The sequence below is a fragment of the Emys orbicularis genome, chromosome 2 (assembly GCF_028017835.1).
Source record: "Emys orbicularis isolate rEmyOrb1 chromosome 2, rEmyOrb1.hap1, whole genome shotgun sequence".
Lineage (NCBI taxonomy): Eukaryota > Metazoa > Chordata > Testudines > Emydidae > Emys > Emys orbicularis.
The window spans coordinates 90,111,942-90,137,109 of NC_088684.1; the positions used below are offsets into that span (position 1 = coordinate 90,111,942).

Below are 25,168 nucleotides of genomic sequence, written 5' to 3' on the forward strand. Positions count from 1 at the left end.
AACACATTTACTTACTGGAAGATATGACTGACTCTAGTAATATATATTACTATGCAGTTAATCAAATGAAACTAATGCAAATTTACTGTTTTATTGCTTGCCTCCTATAGTCTCCAAAATACTAGTGCTTGTGGCTGAGAGGGGAAAAAAAATCTATTTGGGAATATGTTTAGGATTTTGAGAAATAAGTGAAATGTCTAGAGACATTTAATATATCCATTTTATTCTCTTTCTGGAATTTGTCTAACCTGTGATATATATGGCCTGATGCCATACCTCTTAGACAAATCTATTGAATTCCATTCAGTTTGCTTATATAGAGCATCTCAAAGTGTAAATTTGTGCTGCCATTACTTAGCAAACCCTTCAAGATGAAAGCCTTTAATTTATTTAATGAAGAAAATATTCTCCTGTGCAGTTTTCGCTCTCATTTTTCAGTAGAATTTCTTTTAAATTGCAAAGACTTAACTAGAGTTGGGCAAAGTTTTTTCCACACTAATTTATTTTTGGGGGGTGGAGGAGATGCAGATTCAGTGACACCACAACGTTTCAGAAATTGGTCTTGATTTTGCTCACTTGTTTCAACCGGAAAAAAATTCTGAAAAAAGCTAAATGTTTTGTTTCAGTGTTTGTAAAACATTTCATTTTTTTTTGTTTGAAAGGACTTTTCATTTCAAAACTTGTTTTAACTTTATAAAAAATAAATTAAAAACATTTAAAAGTTGTCAAAATTTAAACAACACATTTTGTTTGATCCAAAATGAATTTTTCTACTTTTTAATTTGCCAAAATAATTTGAGCTCATAAATAGAGCTCATTTATGAAAATATTTTGTTTCTATTGAAACCACACACCCTTTGTACTGACACAGCTGTTCTGACTGGATGACTGTACAGTCCTCTGAGGCCAACAGTATCATTCCTTGTTGTGTGCTTCCAGCAGATATTTCAGTCCATTTTATCAAAAGAATCCAAAGAGTTTTAGTTTGAAACTTAAATAATGATACCTGTGTTCATCAGAGCTCTTTCTAACCTCAGCTGAGGTGATCTGAAGCAAAAATACTATTTACTAGATAATAAAATCAGTTTTTCTGCAGCTAAGTTATTAGATAAAGGGTTTCAGTCTAGCTTGGGTGTAATTTACCAAGAGACTTTTTATTCTTTACCGGTAGAAAGGAGACAAAACACAGGCATTACAGATAAGATACTGAGGAATTCTTAGTTCTTCACTGAGTCTTTTATTTCAATCAGTATTTTAACAAGTGCTCAAAAGTTCCCTGGCAGTTTAATCTGGAACACTAAATTGGGAAGAAAAATATTTTCTATAACTTTACAAAAATAAAATTATATTTTTTTAAAATCCTGGGCTTTAAGCTAATACACTCCAACATTGGCAAGGATGACGTTACATCTCAAAATATGGACTCCTGTCATGTTCTGACCTACAACAGCAGGCACAATGTGTAAACTGTAGTGAAACACACAAGGAGTCTTACTTCTGATCACTTTTTTTCCTTTGTTCCCTTTTGTGCTTTGAGAGAAGTTAGTTTTTAAAAATGATTTGCACAACAGCTTCTTTCACTTGCTGGTTATATTCTGGGTTTTTTATTTCGGGTGCAATAACTTCTTCTGGGCTGGAATGTAACAATGTTGCTACAGAACTCCAGTGTCAAGTTGCACGGTTGCGGAAAATCCCCCTGCTTTATCCTTTCACTTCTTAAAAACATTTGAACCTATATGATATAAATTACTCCATTCACAGGTCCTCCATTGCTGAGTCTTAACACCTTAGGCTGACAGGCTATGGAGCCATGTCACACAAACTATAGATTGAAATATATTTGTATTGTGCCATAGGTGTACGTTGTGCTATCCAACTTAAATGAGTTTGATGAAATTAAAGGATCAATAACTTGTGCAATTCTCAGCTAACACATTTGCATATGTGACATAACTGCATACATCTTGTAGAGAATAGAGACTGCATATTTTACTCCTAATTTTGAAGATTTGTTCCTATCTCAGCCATGTAATACTGAAGACAAGCAAACATTGAGCCTGAAACTCAATGTGACCCTGTGTAGGGGCTTGTGTACTGAAAGGAAGGGTGGGAGTGCTCTGTATTTGTGAAACCCCATTCCCGCTGGTGAAATTTGCTCCATCTTTTCAAATTTTCTGCTGTTTCTCTGCTCTCTAAGTTGAAAGGAGGAAGACATGATTTGGCCCATGGATGATGTGTGTGCTGCTAGAATCCCTTCTTTACTTCCTACCTACTGCCACTTTACAATTCTTAATCTTCTTTAGCAGAGGGTTTTTTTTGTTTTGTTTTTTGTTTTTTGTTTTTAAATGATTTCTGTTATGGACCCAGCCCCTTCATTATTTTGTCCACCCCTAATAAAATGAAATTCAAGGCAGGAACATTGCATAGAGAGGGTATAAGGGGTAGTGAGTACAACAACATGGAGCAATCCACTAATACTTCTGCAACTTACATATACTGTGCATACCTGATGAAAAAATGTTTTCTCTATCTGATTTTAAAGGGAGGGGGTGGGGGGTTATTGTAACTAGTTAGTAGATACAACGGGAGGCCTGAAGCAATTGCATACCTAATGTAACTGAATGAGAAAAATACTTACATCCCACTAAACCTTTGGTTGTTTTTACAAGTTAAACAATTATATGTAAAAATAGCTTAAATTACTTTGAATGTTACTTAATTAGAGATAATTTTCCATTTACCTTCTGACAGGAGGATAGTTTGTATATTTTTTTTCTTTTGTGTAAAACCTGTAAGATTGTATTTAGATAGATCCTTGTGGGGTTTCTTTATATGTACATATCTACAGCAGAGTCCTAAAGAATAAGACAAAAGCCATTATCACAGTATTAACACAATACTATACAGAGTGATTCCTGACAGTTAAATTCTGATGAGAAACTGAGTGCTAGGGGGGAAATGAACCACAACAGCAAAATGGCAGAGCCAACTGAAGCAGGATCTTTAGGTTTACCCTAGTAGTTAAAAAGCCAAGTATGTCTGCAGTCGTAAAGTGCAATTACGGTTGTGCAGTCATGTCAGGCCAGGGATCAGACTGGACGAAGTTCAAAGCAAAAACATCAAACGAGTGCCGTTCATGATTCAAGGAGGGGAAAAAAATAAGGAAAAGAACAACAGTTCTCAGGCATTCCAGTGCATCAAGAAAATAAATGTCCTTTTCTTTCTGAAAAGAAAAACTCTCAGTCATATGGAATCCTGGTTTTGTAGTCATGAAAAATAGTTTTTTCCTTTCAACTGAGAATGTTCCAATGTGACATAGGACAAATAAACAGCATCAGGGTAAGGACAAATACACTGGAGTCCTTTTCTGGTGCCCTGCTGCTATAGCGGCCTATTTTGTTCTCCTCTGGTGACTCTTCAGGTCTTGGTGCTGATGAAGCACACTGAACTAATGGCATCTGATAAGAAGTGGCTCTCTTCTCTGGTCTGTCTGGACTGGACCCATCACTAGGCCTCTGGCCGTTATACAGTAAGTAGCTACTTCTGGCATCCTGCTCCATTTTGAAGATTTCATACTCTGTGTGTGGTAGGCGAATCCCCAAAGCAACACAGCCATTGGTGTGAGTAACATCCTGTTGTACTCCAACTTGCCACGATCCCTCTGCTCCACACTCATTCCCATTAAAGACATTCAGTAGAGAGGCTGTAGCTATATCCATGGGGGTGACTTTCATGTGATTTACTGTAAAGGAAGAAGAGAAAGCTAAATATCTCTGAGGGACAAAGCAAAAGTGAAGGTGACAGTCTTATTATTAGCCCTGAATTCAGAGTTGCAACAAAGGGCTTGATTCTCCTCGGTTGGTTGGTTTAGATATAAAGATAGAGGAAGGAGGATATAATAAAACTTTACTCAGATTTTAATTAATATTAGTTCCACGGGCAAAATGAGAATTTTTAAGATAGTCCACAAAGATAATGAGCTAACAAATTCCAAATACAAATCTCAAAGCTCAGAAAATGTAACAGTTTCACCTTCTCTCATAGACTATCCATACCATCATATGCATTACATCTTTAGGTCTGAATTATAGAGAGAGACCCTATCCCATGTCTTAAAAAATAACCGCAGTTTATAATTTCAAACATAAGTCTTACAACTTTCTTCAATTCTAACTATACTGACCAGATTTCAATGGAGTTTGTCACGTAAGTGTTGATTTTCATCAGCTCAATTGCAACAGACCTGAAGAAAAGCTGGGGTCGGAATGGGGTTAGGGGAACTTAAATGGAATTTGCACTAGGGATGAATTTGGCCCAGTATGTTACATAAAAAGAGAATTGAGGTTTTCAGTGGATTAGCATTGACAAACTTTACCAAAAATAAAACAAAACCCTTCACAACCCTCCAGAAATGTAAATTCTGCAGCAGGACATTAGCAACGTATATGTGATTCAAGATTTTTTTTAAAGCAAGATTTCTCAGAATTTTCACGTTGATATTTTATAACCGTGTATGTGTTTCAGTGGTCTCACGATCCATATTATTTCCCAGGTGTTACACAAAAGAAAACTAACAGTTCATCCTCTTGCTTTTCTAGCGCTGGATTCTCATATGTTCAGCAGCAGGTTGAACAATACATTATAAATAAGCAGCATGGGTGAAATGCTGGCCTTACTGAAGTTTTCACCCCAAGTAATTACTTCCAGGTAACCAACCATGGCTCTGTGTTGCTATTGTGAGCAGAGCCTCTGACAGACTGGAGCAACCCTTAGGCTCCTTTGGAAATTCTGTTCCAATCTGTTAGTTCCTCCAGTCAGGCTCTTTCCTAAATTGGAGACATAGGAGAGTCTAAAAGGGCATTATGAGGCTTCTCAAATGTCATTTCAAGTTAGACCACATGGGGCTGTGAATCTTGCCAGATCTCAAGCTAAGCAGGACAGGTATAGTCAGTGCTTGGTGATGATTCCATAGGTGACATTGTCAATGCTGAACCAATTTCCCAGAGGGATGCCAAGGGGGGCGGGAATGTCTTTTGTCTTAAGATGCTAAAGCTACTGACCTCTTGCGGTGAAAGCTTCTACAGTATTCTTTATAAGAGGAGAGTGCTTTCACCACATTTATCTGACCAGTTGGATAACTGAATTCTGCCCATATGCTCCTGTAGTTTCAATTAGATATTCTTCACTTAGTGACTGAAGCTGTTTTGTAGTTTTGCTGTGCATTTAAAAGTTACTACATTTTGCCTCAGAAGTTGCTGCATTTCAGTGTGTGTGTGAGAGATGTGACCCCTCTGCATAGTTTGCATATCAGTTCGGGAAGTTCTTGACACTATACAAGTTTTGAATCATTATCACTGGCAACTTTCACCCAGCTATGAACAACCTATCTTCTTACTCAGTAATGGAACAAAACTGCACCATGTAGCGGTCGTACCTTTGAACACAAACTCTGTTCCTCCCATCACTTTGGAAGAGTGCACTCCCCTGCTGTAGCGCCCCTTGGCATAGATGGTAAAGGTGGGGTGCTTACAGATGGGGTCAGAGTAGTGATAATAGTGACCTTCCCAGGTGTTGTTGTTATCGTGGAAGATGAAGTGCCTGGTGAGAAAGAGGACTTCAGGACGCACCTCACAGCGCTGGCTCACCCATTCTCCATGCAATCCAATAGTCAAATCGGCCTTTGGAGGTAAGATTGGAGGATGGTGCTCATCTGACCGGTAAATGATTCTACATGCTATACAGGTATGATCGTGATTCTGAAACAAAGTGGAGAAAAACCCTGTTAGACAATGAATTCTCCTCAATGAAGACCATGATGTGTGTGTCATGCTGAGGTGAAATCAACCTCACATCTAAGGATTTCAAGTGTTTGCCTCATTTTACTGCAGATTCTGTACGTCAGAGTGATATACCTGGAATATGGTGCACATAATATATTGTGCAGCAGTGAGAGGGTTAAGATATTAATTTCTTCTCCTGGGTTTACTTTGAACAAATATTTTACTTCAAGTATTTATTGTTTCCTTCATTTGGAAGGGAAAAAAAAAACTTTGAATCTATAATGCTGGCAGAATGGCTAACTCAGATAAGTAGGTGCCTTAAAAACCTGCTCTTAATTTCATTAAAAAGAACACATTTGTTCAGCTCTGACTTTATATTAAATTACCTATTTTTAATGATTCACTTTGGATGCTGTGGATATGTACATACATCCTCCTAACTTTAATTTGGCTAGCAGTCTGGAAAATTAATATCCTGCTATTTAAACTTTTGAAGATATTAGACTTTAGTGTAAAATATCAACGCAAAAATATTTCATTTCCAGTGGTGTCTGTGTGAAGGGACTCTGTTAATTTTCCTCTCAATGACATGCACGCAACTCCACTCACTTAAATGGAGTTGCACAGGTGTGTGTAAGCAAAGTTTGGCCCTAAACTTAAAAACAGAACATCAAATTTCTCCTGTGTGCTACTAATAAAACACCATCGATGATTAAACTGAGAGAATGTATTTTTCACAATTGATTTACTTCTTGCTTTTCACTCATTTTGGACAATCAGTCTCTATGGATAGAAGTTCCATGCTTGAATAGTAAGAGTATAGCTGCAGAAATATGCTACCAACCATGTGACTAGGATGGTGATTGTGATGGTGAAACGGAAAACACAATAATAATGGGGGATTTCAACTATCCCCGTGTTGACTGGGTACATGTCACTTCAGGATGGGATGTAGAGAGAAAATGTTGAGACTCCATTAATGACTGTTTCTTGGAGCAGGTAGTCCTGGAACACTCAAGGGGAGAAGCAATTATTGATTTAGTCCTAAGCAGAGCACAGGATCTGGTCCAAGAGCTGAATATAGCTGAACCATTTGGTAAGAGCAATCATAATGTAATTAAATTTAACATTCTTTTAGGGGGAAAAATACCAAAGAAACACACCACAGTAGCATTTAAGTACAAAAAGGGGAACTACACAAAAATGAGGACACTAGTTACATGAAATTAAAAGGTAGAGCGACAAAAATGAAATGCCTGCAAGCTGCCTGGAAACTATTTAAAAACACCACAATAGAAGCTCAAATTATATAGATACCCCCAATACAAAACACTGTAAGAGGACCCAAAAACTGCTACCAGAGCTAAACAGCAGAATAAAAGAGGCAAAAAGGTATCCTTTAAAAATTGGAAATCAAATTCTGTTCATTCACTCTGAAGCATCTGGCACTGGCCACTGTCAGAGGACAGGATACTCCTAGATGGACCATTGGTCTGTCCCAATATGGCCATTCTTATGATCTTATGGCCTACTATGCAGCGTTGTTGTTGTGTTGGTCCCACACTATTAGAGAGACAAGGTGGGTGAGGTGATATCTATTATTGGACCACCTTCTACTGGTAAGAGAGACAGGCTTTTGAGCTAACACAGAGCTCTTCTTCAGACGTTGGTCCAATAAAAGATATTACCTCACCCACCTTGTCTCCCTTACGGCCTAGTGTCGCTTTCTGGTTCTCGTACACTAGACAATGCTGCAGTCTTTGGGTTGACATGTTTACACTGAAACTATGTGTCTTCATTGTAATAAAAAAAAATCAAGAAAGCATTTCTAATGGATATTTTAACTCCTACATTCTGGGCCAAGACTATCTGACATGTTATCATTTTTATAATACAAGAATCTAGTTCAGTATTGGCTATGTTTTAGTGCCATTAAAATCCGTGAGCGGTATACAATTGATTTCACTTGGAACACACTTTGGCTTGTTTATCTGGCACAGTTTCACGGTCTAAATGGGCCTGACTTTGCAAGGTGTGAAGCACCTCCATTGACTTCCACTGAAGATGAGGGCACTCAGCAAGATTCAGCCCTGTATGGACATGTGGGTTGTGATTCTGAGCTGTGGCCCCACCAGGAGCAGCACAGAACTCAGCCCAGGATGTAGGGGGAGGGCTAAGGTGACCTTAAGCCATTGGTGCCCTCCCAATCCTGGCCTGCTCCGCTCCATGACTCCCAGTGTAATTTAGACAGCCTTGGGGGCCAGTGTAAGTTATGGAAGCTGCTCCAGTTGCAGCTATCCCCAGAATCTCCATTGTGCTATGACCTTAAGGGTGTCTTCCTCATGGAGAATTCCCACCCCACCCCTTAAGCCAGCTCCCATGGTTTGAGAGCTTTTTTTGCACTTCTCTGGCCCTTTTACTTGACATGAAGGGGGGCTAGAGCTGGGTGTGGTTTACCATTATAAATATGCTGTTGGAAGCATTCTACAGAAAGTAAAATGAGTGTGTGTGTGTTTATGTGGGGGGAGGGGGAGTCTCAGTTCTCTTTCTAATGGAGAAGTGTTGACACAATGACCAAACCATTACACATCAGGTGCATTTTGGTATGGGATGCAGTTTGTTGGGTGTGCAGTAACTAAACTAACATGCAGAATGAACCTTCTCTTGATGTCAGACTTCAAGTTCCAAGGCTCCCAGTCCTCTAACATTGGAAATGAAAACTATAAAGACTTTTATGTAGTTTCTAGCACTAATTGTTTGTGACTTCGCAAAGTTTTAGGGTTTGGGGTTTTTTTTTGGCAAGAGAGGGCAGTTTAGTTTGCTTTCAAACTGCAGATTACTCAGCTGCAAGAGAAACTGTTTCTGCTTTGCTAAGCAAACTTTGAACCACAGTTTATTGAAGTATTAGGAAACATTCTTTTAGTTAACATGAATTATGTCTATAAATAATTAAATTATGCAGAATAACTAGAGCGCTGTTAGATAAAAGCAAAATTTTCTGCTCTAGCACCTGTTGTGTATTTGCTGCATTCTGTTTGTTTACATAGATCATCTTTGGATCTGATGGCAGTATTTCTATAAAGGGCTGCTGAAGTACAGAATGCTGTGGTAGGTACTTTACACGAGATTGAAAAAAACTTCTGTAGTTAGAAGGAAAGGTACAGAACACACAGTCTTGTGCCTTTCTCCCCTTTCATGGAATATGCCCATATAAATACAGAAAAATGCCACTGAGTAATTTCACTGATCCAGTGGAGCGAATAGAGATTTGCATGACTGTAACTGAGAACAGAACTTGGTCCTGAATATTTAGCTTACATGAACATTAAAAAAGCACCGATAATATATGAGGATTGTGAAAGTGTGGCATTTTCTGAGGCTTGAGGGTTCCATCTGGAGTTTGTTGGTCCAATGGTTCGGTAGCTAGCCTAGGACTCAGGAGACCCGAGGTCAATTCCTGGCTGTGCCACAGGCTGCCTGTGTGACTTTGAGCCAAAACAAAAAAACCAACCAGACTCCTCTGTTTCCCTATCTACAAAATGTGCATTCTCTGCCAAGCACTGATTTAGTGAGAGTAAATACATTGAAGACTGTGCAGTGCTCAGATACTATGGTAATAGGGGCAAGGAAGGCCTATCTAAGAAAGACTGGAAGTTAACTGGCTTTGTGAGCCAGTCTAAGTTAAAAGAAATGGAAGGGCAGAGAGCAGCTCTCTACCTCTCATTTGACAACCTTGCTAGTAGTTTCAGCAGAGGAACTCAGGATTGAAGGGAGATGAAGACTGAACTGCACTCTTCCCCATTCATGGCCGAGGCATATTGGCAAGGGAGAATGGAGTAAACTGCAGTGCAGCTACTTGAGATGTGCAGTGAGTTTCTAAGTTGTCAGTCCAACACCTTTCACAAGCACTGATTCACTTGATATTCATTTATTTAAAAAAAATATTAGCCCATGAGCAATTCTGAACCATAAATCTTCAGCAGAAAACTTTGATTTACTTGAAGATGACAGATGAGTTTCATAAATCCCAAGCAAGCCTGCAGATAAGACCTGGTAAGTTTTTTATGGTAGAACAGAGGGAGGAGGAAACAAAAGTTTCATCAGATTTTGTTTTAGGGTTTGTTCATGAGCAGGGCTATAATATAAAGTTTCTAATCTTTCTTTTTACTTATGCTGGCTGCCTTCTAGTAGGAGCTCTGCTGAAGCCAGTGCTCCTTTGTGATCCAGACTATTCCTTCCAATCCCCTATAAACCCCTTTCAGCTTCATTATAGCTTTGACTGAAAATTGTTTTAAGAGAGCTATGAACATTTTAATAGCAAGTGTATGCTTATACATTGCTCCAAAATCCCTGAAAATGTAGCTTTTGTCCAATTAATGGAAGAAAGACATTTAGTTTTTGTTATAAAGTGAATGGATCTAATTAGGAAGTAATATTTATTTTTGAGGGTGGCTTTTTCTTTTTCAATGTTGCTTTCATGCGTGAGACCTTTCTTTTCTAGGCCAGCTACTTTTGGCTTTAAATCACACTGCTTAAGGCCTTGTAAAATCATTCCCTTTCCATATGTCTTTAGCAAGGGCAATAGGATCTAGTTTCTAAACACAGACATTTAAAGAAAACCTTAAACAGAGGCAAAAAGCATTTGACTGCTGCTATTCTCCAAGCACAACTAAAATTATTTCTAATAAAAAACTCACTTGAGCATAAAATAAGCTAAAGTGCTTTAAAATGAACTGCGGATAAGATGGATAGAACCTTACTTTTTTGTAAAGCAAGAGCTATGTGTGAACAAGTATTTCGAACAATGGGACCTATCTAGAAGAAACAGCCTCTACAGTAGCTGCTGCCAAATGAAAACTCTACAAGCGTCCCAAGCTATGGAGCTATAGGGGCTTTTCTTTTGCTAATAGCTGCATAATGCTGACTCCATGGTTGCCCAAATCTTCTCCGTTCCTGGTGACTCTTCTGAGTTTGACTGTAAACTCAGCCAGTGAGGCCATGTAGACTAAGGCTGGTTCCCTAGCTGACAGCTCTGTTCAGGAGTTCAGGGTAGGATGACCAGACAGCAAATGTGAAAAATCAGGATGGGGTGGGGGTGGGGGTGGGGGTGGGGGGGGTAATAGGAGCCTATATAAGAAAAAGACCCAAAAATTAGGACTGTCCCTATAAAATCGGGACATCTGGTCACCCTAGATCAGGGACAAAAGAGGATCCCAGTGATTTGAAGATCACCACCACCACTTTTCATTATTCTCTGCTGTTGCTTCCACTGAAAGGGTGATCGGGTCAGGGAGCCCTTGTCTTCACCTGGGGGAAGCCCCATTAAAACAGCAGTAGGAGTGGGGTTCTTTAGACTTTTTCAAGTCCCCTTGTGATTGGGAATTCAGAAATACAATCCTTCAATACATTTTATTTTTCTTACAAATCCTTTAGCTGCCGGGGCTTGTTGTTCTCGGAGCTGGTCATGATGGTTACGCCAGGGTTATAGACCCTCCATCAGGGAGATGGCTGTTTTCTGCACACCTGAGTGATGGTAAAATGTGTCAAAAACAAAGCCTAATGTTATCTCCTTGGAGGGTATTTGCCTGGTCTGAACTGAACACCTTCATACTTCACTCCTACTTTGCAAAATTAAAAGCCCTTTAAGCCCTTTTCAGAAAAGCAGCATTACATTTCTTTAAAGGAGAGAGGCAGCTGGAATTCAAGTGGAATCCAACAGCCCTACTTTTTAAATCAATGAGATACATTGTGCAGATGGTAAGCACGTTATTACTGATGATGTTTATTACAGTAGTGTCTAGTGACCAGCCAAGAACAATGACTTGATCCTGAGAACTACATGTCAGACAATGGTGATGGGGGTGCCATAAAAAATGTAGTTTTTAGGTGATCAACCAATGCGCTCTCTATTGTGTTGATCAAAATGAGCCTAATCGTGAGATAGCATAGGGGGGATGGAACTAAACACTTCAATTTTTTTTTAAAATAAACATTCCTTTTTCAAAGTTTTTTGGGGAAAATGGTTGCTTCTTCTGAAAAAAATTTAAGTGAAAAAACAAACAAACATTCTCAGTGTTTGGTTTTTCACTGAAAAATTAAAACATTTCCATGAAAATTCAGGAAAAACAAAATCTTTTTTTGTTCCTTTTGAATATTTGGACAGAATACGTTTACCATTTCCTGACCTGCTTTACTCATGCAGTTAATAGGAGTTTACACCTTTCAGGAGGGGGCACATTAAGAGGACAGAAGTATGTGTGGTGCGGATAATGGTGTGTCATGTAGCTCTCCAAGTCCCATCATGAATCTAGCCCTTTATTACAGGAGAGTCTGAATCAGGAGTAAGTATGTGACTCCAGCTGTTTAGGGCTGACTTGAGCTAAGGAGAGGTAAGACTGATAGTATGTCTACGCTGCAATTAAAAACCTACAGCTGGCCTGTGCCAGCTGATTCAGGCTGGCAGGGCCCAGGCTAGGGGGCTGTTTAATTGCGGTGTGGATGTTTGGGCTCAGGTTGGAACCCAGGCTCTAGGACCCTGAGTCACCTGGCACAGGCCAGCCACAGGTGTCTAATTGCAGTGTAGACATACCCTGAGAATTCTGAGGCAGGGGGACCACAGCTATGAACACTAGTTTTCTGAGTAGCACTTCTTTAGAGCTTGTCAATCCCTTATAAATTTATACTACTCCTGTCAGGGTTTCCTCTCCACTCTGAACTCTAGGGTACAGATGTGGGGACCCGCATGAAAGACCCCCTAAGCTCATCTCTACCAGCTTAGGTTAAAAACTTCCCCAAGGCACAAATTCTTCCTTGTCCTTGGAACGGTATTGCTGCCACCATCAAGTGAGTTAGACAAAGATTTAGGAAAAGGACCACTTGGAGTTCCTGTTTCCCCAAAATATCCCCGCAAACCCTTTCACCCCCTTTCCTGGGGAGGCTTGAGAGCAAACAAGGTGAGCACAGACCAGCCCCTTGGGTTTTTAGGACACTAAAAACCAATCAGGTTCTTAAAAGCAGAACTTTATTATAAAGAAAAAGTAAAAGAAGCACCTCTGCAAAATCAGGATGGAAGGTAATTTTACAGGGTAATCAGATTCAAAACAGAGGATTCATCTCTAGGCAAAAACTTTAAAGTTACCAAAAAAAAAAAAAAAGGAATAAACCTCCCTCTCAGCTAGGGAAAATTCACAAGTTAAAACAAAAGATAATGTAACACATTTCCTTGCTATTACTTACAATTTGTAATCTTAGATGTTTAGTTCAGGTCTGGCTTTAGGAGATGTATTTTCCCTGTCCTGGTTCCTTGCTGTCCCGGACAGAACACACACAGAGAGCACAAAACAAAAACCTTCCCCCACAGATTTGAAAGTATCTTCTCCCCTTATTGGTCCTTTTGGTCATGTGCCAACCAGGTTATTTGAGCTTCTTAACCCTTTACAGGTAAAGGAGGGATTTTAAATAAAAGCAGGAGCCTAGTGCAAAGACAGTCCATTTCCATTAACTTGAAAAGGGGTTGGGAAGTAATTCCTCCCTTCACACATGCTAAAGCTGCATGCAACTCCCCTGCCCTCTTTCTCTGGAGCCACCGAATGGTGAACATACCCTTTTTAAATGATAAGGCCAGTAAGATATTCACAAGCATATACTCTGCCTCAAAAAAAAAAACAAAAAAAAAAAACACACACACACACACACACACACCATACGCAAATATCCTGTCTTCTCCTGCTTGCCTGCCTTTGAACTCTTCCTTATCCTACTCTCTCCTTTCCAGTGACACCAATGAAAAACAAAAACCCAACCCAGAAACTCTTGGCAGAGCGATTGCTTCTTTCTGTAATGGCTCACTTGGGGCCCCCAATGCTTTGAACTTTCACTTTTTATTTAAGCTCAGCTCACTAGGGATATACTTAATGCTTCTGGTTTAAGTTCCCCCTACTCTACCATTGTGGTTTGAGCCAGCTTACCAGCTCTCTTCCTATGCTGCTGTCACCACTATCTTGCTCAATTAGAATAACTCACATACTTCATGCACTGTGAAGTCACTTACTTTAGATTTTTTTTATAAAAATACTGGGCTTCATAAAATTATATAGAAACAAAAATGATTCCTAACGTGTCCTGATCCTACTGCCATCCACTCCCTTATCTACTCCAGCACCTTTCATGCAAAAGGTTGCTTCAAAAAGGCCAGATCTTTTGCAGATGTAAATTATCACTCCATTAGTCAATGGAGCAACACTGATTCACAGCAGCTGAGGCTGTGACCCAAGAAGTGGGTCCTGTTTAGCTAGTGTCTCAGAAAACTCAACAACAGGCAGTTATTTAGTTAGAAATGTCAGAGTTGTGAATCAAGTAACTGAAATCAGCTGGATAAAAATATTGCCATTGGTGGTGGGGGGGCAAGGTAGGAGTGAAGAGAAAAATAAAATATACTCTTACCAATAATCCAGCAAAAATCCACAAACCTAGTCTGCCGAGGCAGAGCTGGCTAACAGCAGAAAAGGGCATGTCAGGTCACAACTATTACTATAAACACTTCTAAGCAACTCATCACCTGAGAATCTAGGTGGCAGATCCTAGATCTAGCAACTAAAAAGTCCCAAGATGGAAACAAAAATAACCTAAAAAAAAATCCTTTGGAGCCATTAAATTCAGAGGGAGGCTAAAAATGTCTTAAAATAAATGCAAAAAGCTGGACTTCATCTCATGTTGCCAAGTAGCTCAGGCCACATAAAGGACACTTTCAAGGCTATGCCATGTTGTTGTAGCTATGTCAGTCCCAGGATATTTTAGTGAGACAAGGTGGGTGAGGTAATATCTTTTATTGGACCAACTTCTGTGGGTGAGAGAAAGCTTACCTCACCCACCTTGTCACTTTCATGGATACTCAGTACAATTTCTCACTCCACTCCTCCACCCTCAAAGATAATTCCAGACCAAGACAACTCTTTAATGAACTCCACCACAAAAGTGGTAACTTGTACGGTTGTCATGACCTCATATGTGGCCAAGGTGGCCAACATAGAAGGCTGATTGCTGGTCATTGAGAAGTATGATTGATGCAGTTGTAGCTCAGTCTACCAAATGGAATGAACTTACTCATAAGGACAACAGAAGATTTAAAACTTTTAATTAAAAGTCATGAAACAAATGAAAAATGTTTCGTACTGTTGGGGAAAAAAAAAAAAAAAAATCTAATCCTGCTGCAACATTGCCAGGTTTTTTGGGGAATTCAGAGCAGGCAGAAGGGTGGGAAGCAGTGAAATTTGTCCACATATGAGTACCACAAATTTTAGGGCATTGTATGTGTCAAATGCTCCCAGGAGCAGAAAGGCAGGGAAGGAAGCTGAAGGCACTATAATTGCACCATTGTCTGATATAAATGATTTCAACTGAATTTCATAACCCCACATAAAATCAAAATAAAGTATGAAAGTCTTAAATTGTTGTTCTTCCTGAATTTAAATCCCACCATCCACAGCAAAAGATGAAACGAGACCCAAACAGCTTTTTCCTCAGAGGAACATGCCTGCATCTGTCATCTATCCAGCTACATTGATGCTAATTTATAGTGACAAATCATATATATTTTCGGAAGCAATAAACCATATATATTTTGGGAAGCAGAAGCAACAAACAAGGTCCTGGAAAAAGTGATGCAAGTGATTGAACTTGAACTTGAAGACTCTGTGCATGAAGAACTGCAAGAATAAAGCTGCCTTAAAATGTTAGTTATGCTTTTACAATTGTACAATAGAACTAATAATTAAATCCACAAAGACAAAATAAAGCACATTTTTTAAATCTTCAAGATTTATACAAGAGCAAAAGTCATTTCACCTTAGCCATTCTTTAACATTGGCTTTTCTATGAAGTGAAAGTATAGCGTGTTACTTTAAAAGTAAGAAGAACTTTTAAAAGTAGCACATCCTTTGTTACATTATACCCAGTAGATTTGGAATATGAAAATAAGCCTCAGCTAAATGATTGGTTAATATATTTCTAAAGATAATCCCATACATCCTATTATTCATAATTGTCTTGAAGTCACTGGGTTTTTAAAAAATAGTTTTCTTCTGCTTTTTCCTTTCCCCCACCCTATTTCTTTAAGCAACTGTCTTATGTAAATACAAAGATATGAAACCCCTCCATTTCCCACCGCCTCTAGAATAGACTTTTGCATGTTTTAGTAGCAGTATTTATGGTTTGGCCAATCAAAAAAATACTGTCCTCAGACAATTATATTTCTTGGCTGAGGTAATATTTTACACATATCACCTTCTATCGGAGGTATTTAACACACTTTATAGAAGTTTATTAATTTATCCTTGAAATTATCCTGGGTATTAGGCAAATAAGTAGTGCTTTCATTTTACAGATGAAGAAACTCAGAGATTAAGGACCAAATTTTCAAAATGTGTCCACTAATTTTGGACACCTCTGGTTTTGGATGCTCAATTAAAACCTGATTTTCCCGATCTCTGAGTACCCAGAACTCCACCCACAGTCAATGGTACTTGCAAGTGTTAAGCACTTCTGAAAATCACCCCCCTCCCCCCCAAAAAAAATTTGCAAGAGAAGACACTTAGTATATGGTTTTGAATGGGAATGTTTCTCATTAAAATTGAATGTCTCATCAAATATTTGATCACACAAAAAAGGTGGTAAATAAGGGTATTCAAACACATTTTTCGGTTCTGATGACCTTACAAACAATTTCGTCCTAACACTCTAATAGCTACCACGATGTCAGTGGAATAACCTGTTAACATAATCCTCACTCTGATCTTTGTAGTCTGACAGAATAAAGAGAGAGGCACCTGGATTCAATGTATTCAGTAAACAATATTTTAGTGCAAATTATATGTGCAAGCTGGGTGCCAGTATGATTTCCATGCATATTACCTCCATTTTTAGGACATATGCATCTTTTCTAAATAGAGCTCTTATTCTTTCACTAAGAGCAGGTTGAGCTCCACACCTGTTCTTGATTTCTCAGACCATTAGGAGCCTTATATCTCACATCACCTCTGCAAACCATGTAATTTCTATGGCTAATGAGAAAGAATCCCTGAAGTCACTCTTTACCTTAGATCTTCCATATGACACAGCACAACATATTGCTACCATTACACCACTAAGGTCGCTCCAACCTTCTCTGTCTCTCTCAGTTCTCAGCTAATATTTAAAAGGCTGAATTTGCAAGGTGCAGGGCACCTTTCTGAACTCCGAATGACTTCAACAAAAGCTGAAGATGCTCAGCAACTTTCAGAGTCAGATCTGAATTTATTATCTTCAGCTCTGTCAGCATATTGACCCATCACTGAAATTCTTACTGTATGTACAATATTTTAAAGGAAGAATTTGTGTAGGATATGTTCTTAGATAAGAGAATTTGTAAGGCCTTAAGAGATTACAAATTAAATATTTTTTTAAAGCTCCCCAATTTCATATGTACACTTGAGTTAAGATATGGGCATTTGTGAATTTACTTAGATTAGTAGCTTGGCTTAAAGCTGTCTGGTTTTTGGACAGCCCCTTTGATTTACCATCCTTTGGCTAAATCACTGCAGGAATTTGGAAAAGGCCCAACTCTATTTGTTTAAAGTCTGATCATGCGGCTTTAGCATTTCTAACTGATCCAGCAGCCATTTGCTTTTAATTACCATTTGCTTCAACTGCACAAGTAACGAATGTGGTGGCTATCACATCCAACTTTTAGGGTATGTAAATTTACGAGTTGGGTGGAGCTATCATCTTCATGGTGGCCTAATTATAATTTTAATTCAGACAGTGAATCTTCTTAAAAACTAATTGTAGACAAGTCTTTATATATTAAAAAAAAAAAGGGGGGGGAAATGAAACAAGCCATATATGAAAGATTCCACACAACACACCTGATTCTGTTCAATGGCTATTTCCTCACCTCCCCAGTCTTGCTGCATGACTGTAGAAAGCTTAAAAAAACAAGTTGATTTAATGTTTCTATTTATTTAAGGTGTCCAGTTTCCAGAGGAGTCTCTGACTAGTGGTTTTAAACTCAATTTAGCATTTAAACTCATTTTCAGCTGGGTCCCTGTGGACCAGCAATTAGAAAAGGAAAGGAGTTCAAAGAAGAAGGGTTATAACCTTTCAATGGTATGTTTGTGTGGTCTTTAAAAAACGCATCTTCTGTTACCATTCTTCCTACATTCAAAAAACACTGCAGCCCAGAGCCAGGTTAACAGCCTGCTGGTACAGAAGACTTCATGGGTAGATACACATCAAAACCCAGCAGCCTTTTATGATGGCTAATGCTAATATACATGTTTTTTTCCTACTAACGATCATAATGAAAGTTTATTGTCTCAATGCCCAAATTTCCCATAAAAAAAGTCACAAGAATCGGAACAAGATGCACAAAACTAAAAGTATCTACAGACTCTTCATTTTTCAGGCGTTGTCTAGGTCCTATTAATTGTTTTGTTACAGTTACTCTTACTGGCTCCAACTAAGATTGGGACCCCATTGGGTTAGGCACTGTACAGGCTCATAGTGGGAGACATTTCCTACCCTGAAGAGCTTTCAGTCCAAACAGACAATGTAGACACAGTACGGAGGAGAGGCAGAGGTGAGGTGACTTCGGTCCAGTGACAGAACAGAGAATAAACCCAGATCTCCTGACTCACTGCTCTATCCACTAAACTACAGTTTTTTTTATTACCCAGTACTTGCATCTGTCTGCACTTTTGGGTACCTTGAGAATACTCTGAATTAGCTTGCCCCCCGTGTAGTAATGTCGTTCTCTGTTGTCAGTGATACTTATATCAGTCTTTGTCCATTTCTATAGTAGTTCTCATCTCCCCATTCTGGTAATCGGTTCTAACGCAGAGTGGCGCTCTCTTCCTGCTGAAGCAGCCCATCCTCCTATTGACCCAAACTTATAATGCACTTAATGCAATTTCATAATCCACAAATGGGATATTACTCCCATGAATTATCACTTAAAATTGATTGAACTGCATTGTCTGTAACCCTGCAATCCATCTCTGACTCTAGAATAACAGGGGGGGTTTAGGTTATAATAAAACTGTTAATTCAGAAAAGATTCCAAATTTGGTTTGCTTCTTTTGTCAAAAAATAAAGTGAATGTACCTTCGCATTTTGAAGAGGAGGCTGGTAACTAGAAGGCCGATAGTACATCCTCTGAGTAGCATCAGTATGGATGTCTCCGAGAAATAGCTCCTCCACTAGGTGATCTAAATTATGATGTAGATACTGCTTCTCTACTCGGATCAGTTGAAGTTCATGCATGGCAAAATTAAGAGCTCTGGTGCATTCACAGCCATTCTCTTCTCTCCACAAATTGTAGCTCACATCCTGCTCCCAGGGATTGTTGTCTGGTACAAATCCAGGACATGTACGGTTCACCAACTCACTTAGTTTTTCAGCTACTGCTTCACTGTGGCAGATGATCTGAATGTTATGTAACTGGTAATCGGCTTCAGTTCCCCCTCGGATGATCCAGGATGCTTGACGAAGACGAATTTTGCCACGGATAACTAAGGTGTAGGTAGGGTTTGTGCAGCGGTTACCACCGTAATAAAACTGGTAGGCCTTGAATGTGTTGTTGTTGTAGAATCTATAGGATCTTGTGATAAACTCTGGGCCTGATCTAACTTCACAGCTGTAGGAGGATTGAAAATGATATAAAACAAAATTTTAGAGAGATATACCACACTATCATGCTACAATTAATAAGATGGTCAAATTCTTATAGTGTGCACTAGTATATTAGCACTGCATTAGTACGGTAGAAACCTCTCAAATGCATTATCTTTTTATACCACTCAACTACCTGTGGTACCTACATAGCCACCATGACTGTAGTATCTGAGCTCCTCACAGTCTTTAATGTATTTATCCTCACAATGCCCCCATGAGTAGGACCCTACCAAATTCATGGCCATGAGAAACGTGTCATGAACCATGAAATCTGGTCTTCCCCCTTGAAATCTGGTCTTGTGTGCTTTTACTCTATACTATACAAATTTCATGGGGAAGACCAGAGTTTCTCACATTGGGGGTCCTGACCCAAAAGGGAGTTGCAGAGGGTCACAAGGCTATTTTACAGGGGTTGCAGTATTGCCACCCTTATTTCTGTGCTGCCTTCAGAGCTCGGTGGCCAGGGAGTGTTGACCAGATACCCAGCTCTGAAGACAGCGCCCTGCCATACCATACCATGCCACCCTTATTTCTGCGCTGCTGCCTTAAGAGCTGGGTGGCCAGAGAGTATCAGCTGCTGAATGATGGCCCAACTCTGCAGGTAGCAGAGCAGAAGTAAGGGTGGAAATACCATACCATGCCATCCTTACTTCTGTGCTGCTGCTGGCAGCGGCTCTGCCATTAGAACTGGGCTCCCAGCCAGCAGCCGCTGCTCTCCAGCTCTGAAGGCAGCATTGCTGTCAGCAGCAGCGCAGAAGTAAGGGTAGCAGTACTGCAACACTCCCTACAATAACCTTCTGACCCCCACCCCTCCAAACTCCTTTTTGGGTTAGGACCCCTACAATTACAACACCGTGAAATTGCAGATTTAAATAGCTGAAATCATGAAATGTATTATTTTAAAAATCCTATGACCGTGAAATTGAACAAAATGGACTGTGAATTTGGTAGGGCCCTACCCATGAGGTAAGGAAGGACTATCCCCTTCATTTTACAGATGAAGAACTCAGGCACAGAGGCAATTAAATGAATTGCCCAAAGTAACAAAGAAAGTCTGACTGAGGAGGGAACTGAACTTGGGTTTTCCCAAGTCCCAGGTTCCTACGTTAATCTCTGGGCAGCCCTTCCTCTTCCTCCTCTTATCACTTGCACAATTGGAATAATAAGCTCTTATGTTCTTTCTTTAGCTAACAATGCTTTGGAAGGGAAAAAAAAGTGTAGTTTTGTGTATAGTTGCTCCTAGGAAAAATTTACCCCCAATCTGTCATTTTATCAACTATATTTTCTCTCTCGGGTTACATGATTTTTAAATATGAAGCTTAATTTGAACCATACTGGTTTGAATGTTTAATCTTGTTTATATTTTCGGTTTTGTCTCAGGAGTGTCATGAAAAGCAGTTCTTCCTCATAGGAAGTGGCTGCAAAATTAATAAATATTTCCTTTTAAAAAAAATAGTGAATTTAGAGAAAGGACAAGAGCACTGAAATATGAAGCATCTTAACTGATCACAGAACAGGTACAGTATTGGTAGCAGCTGTTCAAACTTCCTAAACACTTAGTGTACATTTATATATGAACAGCCATCAGATGGTAATGCTTTTTGGCCACCTGAATGCATGACCTAGAGGTGAGGGGCTAGGTTGTTAATCTTGGGGAAGATTTTCAAAAGGCACAAAGGGGGCTAGGCTCCCAGCTCACATTGAAAGTCAAACTCTCCTTTGTGCCTTTGAAAAATCTCTCCCTTGGGTGTCATCCAGGCTGCTTAAAATAAATACTTTTCAAAAATAGTAAATTTAATAAGAATTATAAGCTCAGAAGGTTATACTTTTCAGGTCAATTTTCAATTTATTTTTCATTTAGTGTGTTGAGAACTTATTCTTTACACAGACATATTGTTATGACCATATAGAGAAAAAACTACATTAGAAGAATGTTGTTTAGGTTTCAAAGTCAAGCAGCTGAAAATTAGTAAGTACCAGAATTTAGGTTGCCCGTGCAAACCTCGATTTGTCGCCCTTGTGCGTACGTGTTATGATACAGGTTTCTGTTACATGATCACATACTGCCTTTTTTCACAAGACCCCTGAAAAGTGCTAGGTAACCTAAATAGAGGGGTTGCTCCCCTTATTATAAGATAATAGTTTTAGGGTTACAGGGCCTAGTCTAAAGTCTACTGAAATAAACGGAAAAACTCCCATTGACTTTAATGGGCTTTGTTCTTCATAGATTCCAACGTAGAATCATAGGATTGGAAGGGACCTCAGGAGGACATCTACTCCAACCCCTTGCTCAAAGCAGGACCAATCCCCAGACAGATTTTTGCCCCAGATCCCTAAATAGCCCCCTCAAGGATTGAACTTACAACCCTGGGTTTAGCAGGCCAATGCTCAAACCACTGAGCTATCCCTGATGAGGACCTCACTTTTTTGGTGTATATCTATACATGTGTGTGGAAAATGTATTCTTTGATCAGTGATTTAAGTGGTTCCACTCTACTAATAAGAAAGTGTAGGCAAAAAACTATTAAGGAACTCTTGCTACACATTTCACAGGAGAGCATTAAATCCCATCCAAAAAAGGGTTTCATTAACAAAATAATTTACTGACTTATTTATTAGACTAAAGGTCACATAACTTTTCCATTAAGAAAGTGTATTAGCTACTGTGAACTTGCTGTAGCTTTGGGTTTGTTATAAAACAGTGAATATAAGGTACAGTAACTGAGAAAGTTACAATAGTAATAGAAGCAAAGTTTGCAGCTTGTCTGTTTGAACCCTTTGTGGCTTATCTGCTTAGGATAGTCAGAAAAGATTCTATCTTTATCCTGCAATTGCTCCACATGCAGAACTCCCACTGAAATCTATAGGAGTTTTCAGGAATAATTACAGGCCAAATCCAGCAGTCCTTACTCAGGAACCACTTTCATTGAGTTCTGTTGTAGCTTTGTCTGAGTAAGGATTACAGGATCGGGCCTCATAAACATCTTAAAACTCTCAAAACAGCCTAAGAAAATCATTTAAAATAGGTTGATGAATATTACAGCTGAGACACTGGAAATGAAATCTCACTCTGACTGAATGTCATGATGTACAGATAAGCACATGCTTGGGCTGATGAAATAAAGTTTCTTAATTTAATTTGCTAATGAAATTTGTTCATGCAAAAGCTCTTAAAAACAAGGATCCATTCATTAGAAGTCTTATAATACAGTGCAATATTCATATAAGCAGGTTTTAACAATATTTTGTTTTCTAAATCAAAAAAAGTTTAAAAAAATATTGCATTCCTTACTGTTTAAAAATGCAGACTGCAAAGTGGTGCATAACAAGGTAGCTTTACAGCATGCTATTCTGTTGTACAACTAAAATATCTGTCATTCTAAGTATCTATGAAAAATGCTTTAAAAACATTTGTAGATATTTCCCCCCCAGGTCACTCAAGTGTCTTTTTTTGTTATCCTTACCCAGTAGAGACCCAATGCCCTTCAATGGTGGGAGGCATTTGCACAGTGATTCGGGCTCCATTGTGAAGATGTTTCAGCATGTGATGACACTGTGATTCCTTAAAAGACCTCCATGCACTCTTCTCTAAAGATCGAGGGTGAGATCTGCTGTCTGGATGAAGAAGGGCAGAACCCTCTCCCAGCCCTGGGAAATAAAAGTGTAAGTTACCAGGGGATTCTGGCAACGATGACGGATACTCAACCTGCTTTACAGTGTGTCTAACACATCACTCGCGTGGCAATATTATGTGCTTAGGGAAAGAATTGATTAGATTACTTGTTCCATGTGAAAAAAAGAAAAGAAAAGAAAAAATATATTTTATTGGGAAATGTCTTTCTGCCAACAAATTACAAATCCTCTGACTAGATTTCTCTAATGTTGTGAAATGAGAACAGGATCAGAACCAAAACTCTGGATTCAAATACCTCTGAAGTGTGGATCTGGAGTTGAACTTCACAACTGGTTCTTAAGTCTGTCTGTAACAACCCCAAAACCTGGACCCAAACACCTCTGTAACTGTGGGAAAGCCGGATCCAGATCCGGATGTGATCTTTGTGGCTTGGGCCCACCTCTAATTTGAATGCTTCTATAATAAACTTGCAAATAAAGGCCACCTTTTAAAGTCAAAGGAAAACAGATATTCAAAGCACAGCCTCTGTACACAGGAAGCCTCTGTGATGATTGAGGTGGTCAATTAAAGGCGGATTCTGCTATTTTTATTTTTAGGGAAAAAGGAATTTCAAAAGCTAATTTTATCTCTAGCTCTCAGTAATTTTGGTTTCTAGTAATGCATACATAGGAAACTCACCAGCAATCTTTCTACACAAAATTAATCAAACAAAATGAATATGTAGTGTAAGAAAGAATGCTTCTTGCACTCCTTTAGGCTGCATGCTATATAAGGTGTAGGAAAATATGGATCAAGAGAAAAGCACATCTAGGATTAACAAGTGAACAAATACAAATCTTAAATTACTGATTAGAAGACAGCCACTGTTTTATTAAAATGACTACCCATTACTGGTTTAACAGCTATGCAGATGAACCACAGTTGAAAACAACTATGTGAAGATAGGAAATATGTAATTAATAATTCAGCATCACTTGCAATTTCTCTATTGAATTTATAATAAATTAGACATTGCTCAGCATTGGGCTGTTAGCATTTTATACCTTAACTTTCCCATACTGGGTCAAAGCACAGTCTCATCTATTGGTTCTGCATATGGACAACTTACAAATCTCACTGCTCCAATCATCTCATCTAATGAGCACAGGAACACAATGGAAGCTCCAGAGAGCGAGGAATAGATGTGGGAAACACACACATACAATAATATAACAGTGTGGTATAAATATAGTCACACTACTAGGATGTTTTGTGGCCTCTAAGATATGTGGTGGGAATAAAAGCCACCTACTGGACCCTTATCTTGCCCACTTAGATGTATCTTGTAATGTGTGTATTATGGGGTGAGGCAGTGCAATATTTAATGAGCACAGCCTCCCACACCCTGAATAAGTGTCTCAGTGCTTGCACCTTTCTGCATCTTTGTACGTGTTATCGTACATAAGTACCTGGATGTGGGATCATACTTCCCTCTTTATATCACCTTAAGATCAGATACAACATTTGTCATACATTGTTCCCTTTTGGCTCTCCATCCCAGCCTTTGACACATCAGTAAATGGCCTGGTGAACAACCATGCCACTGCCTTTACATATCTGTCCTTCCTGGATATAACCCAAATGTGCTTGTTCCTGTTCCTGGATGCTGTCAGAGGCTTGAAAGAGTATGGACATGGGTAGGACACAAGACCCCCTTTGAGCACCATTTATCTCCTTGTATGCTTTTCTAAAAACAGGGGGAAGTTTTGCAGCAGTATGTTTTCCTTCTCCTCCACCTTCTGCAGTGAGAATCCCCAGGCTGTTAAGGATACTCTGAAGGTAATGACACATTCTAAATAAACAACAAAAAATCCGTTTGGTGCATTTTCATTAAGGAAAAAGGGATCCATGATTCAAATTGCATAAAGAGCAAACGTGTTGATGAAATATATTATTTATTTATTCAGCTTTGACATTGTCCTTGGTGCTGTACAGCACATAAAAATCTGTTTAGATATTGCTGCTAGATCACAGCAATGTGGCCTAGTATTTGAAGGCTTAATGAAAG

The 25,168-nt window shown here is 39.0% G+C and overlaps 1 protein-coding gene across 1 annotated transcript; it reads right to left on the reverse strand.

Moving 5' to 3' along the window:
* Positions 1–3,290: 3,290 nt before the first annotated feature.
* On the reverse strand, positions 3,291–23,130 carry APCDD1 (APC down-regulated 1). The gene is made up of 4 exons (XM_065399830.1): positions 22,952–23,130; positions 18,918–19,449; positions 5,435–5,756; positions 3,291–3,742 (listed from the first exon to the last, which is right to left on the reverse strand). The coding sequence occupies exons 1-4, from the start codon at positions 23,029–23,031 to the stop codon at positions 3,291–3,293; spliced, it is 1,386 nt and encodes a 461-aa protein (XP_065255902.1). The 5' UTR covers positions 23,032–23,130.
* Positions 23,131–25,168: the final 2,038 nt, after the last annotated feature.

What these genes read in the sequence shown, in the direction of transcription:
- APCDD1 (XM_065399830.1), bottom strand. Translation starts at nt 23,031, where the DNA reads ATGCTGAAACATCTTCACAATGGAGCCCGAATCACTGTGCAAATGCCT. An exon ending in GGGCATTGGGTCTCTACTGG is followed by an intron (nt 19,450 to 22,951) that starts GTAAGGATAACA and finishes ATCCTCCTACAG; the next exon opens with CTGTGAAGTTAGATCAGGCC. An exon ending in CTCCTCTTCAAAATGCGAAG is followed by an intron (nt 5,757 to 18,917) that starts GTACATTCACTT and finishes ACTTTGTTTCAG; the next exon opens with AATCACGATCATACCTGTAT.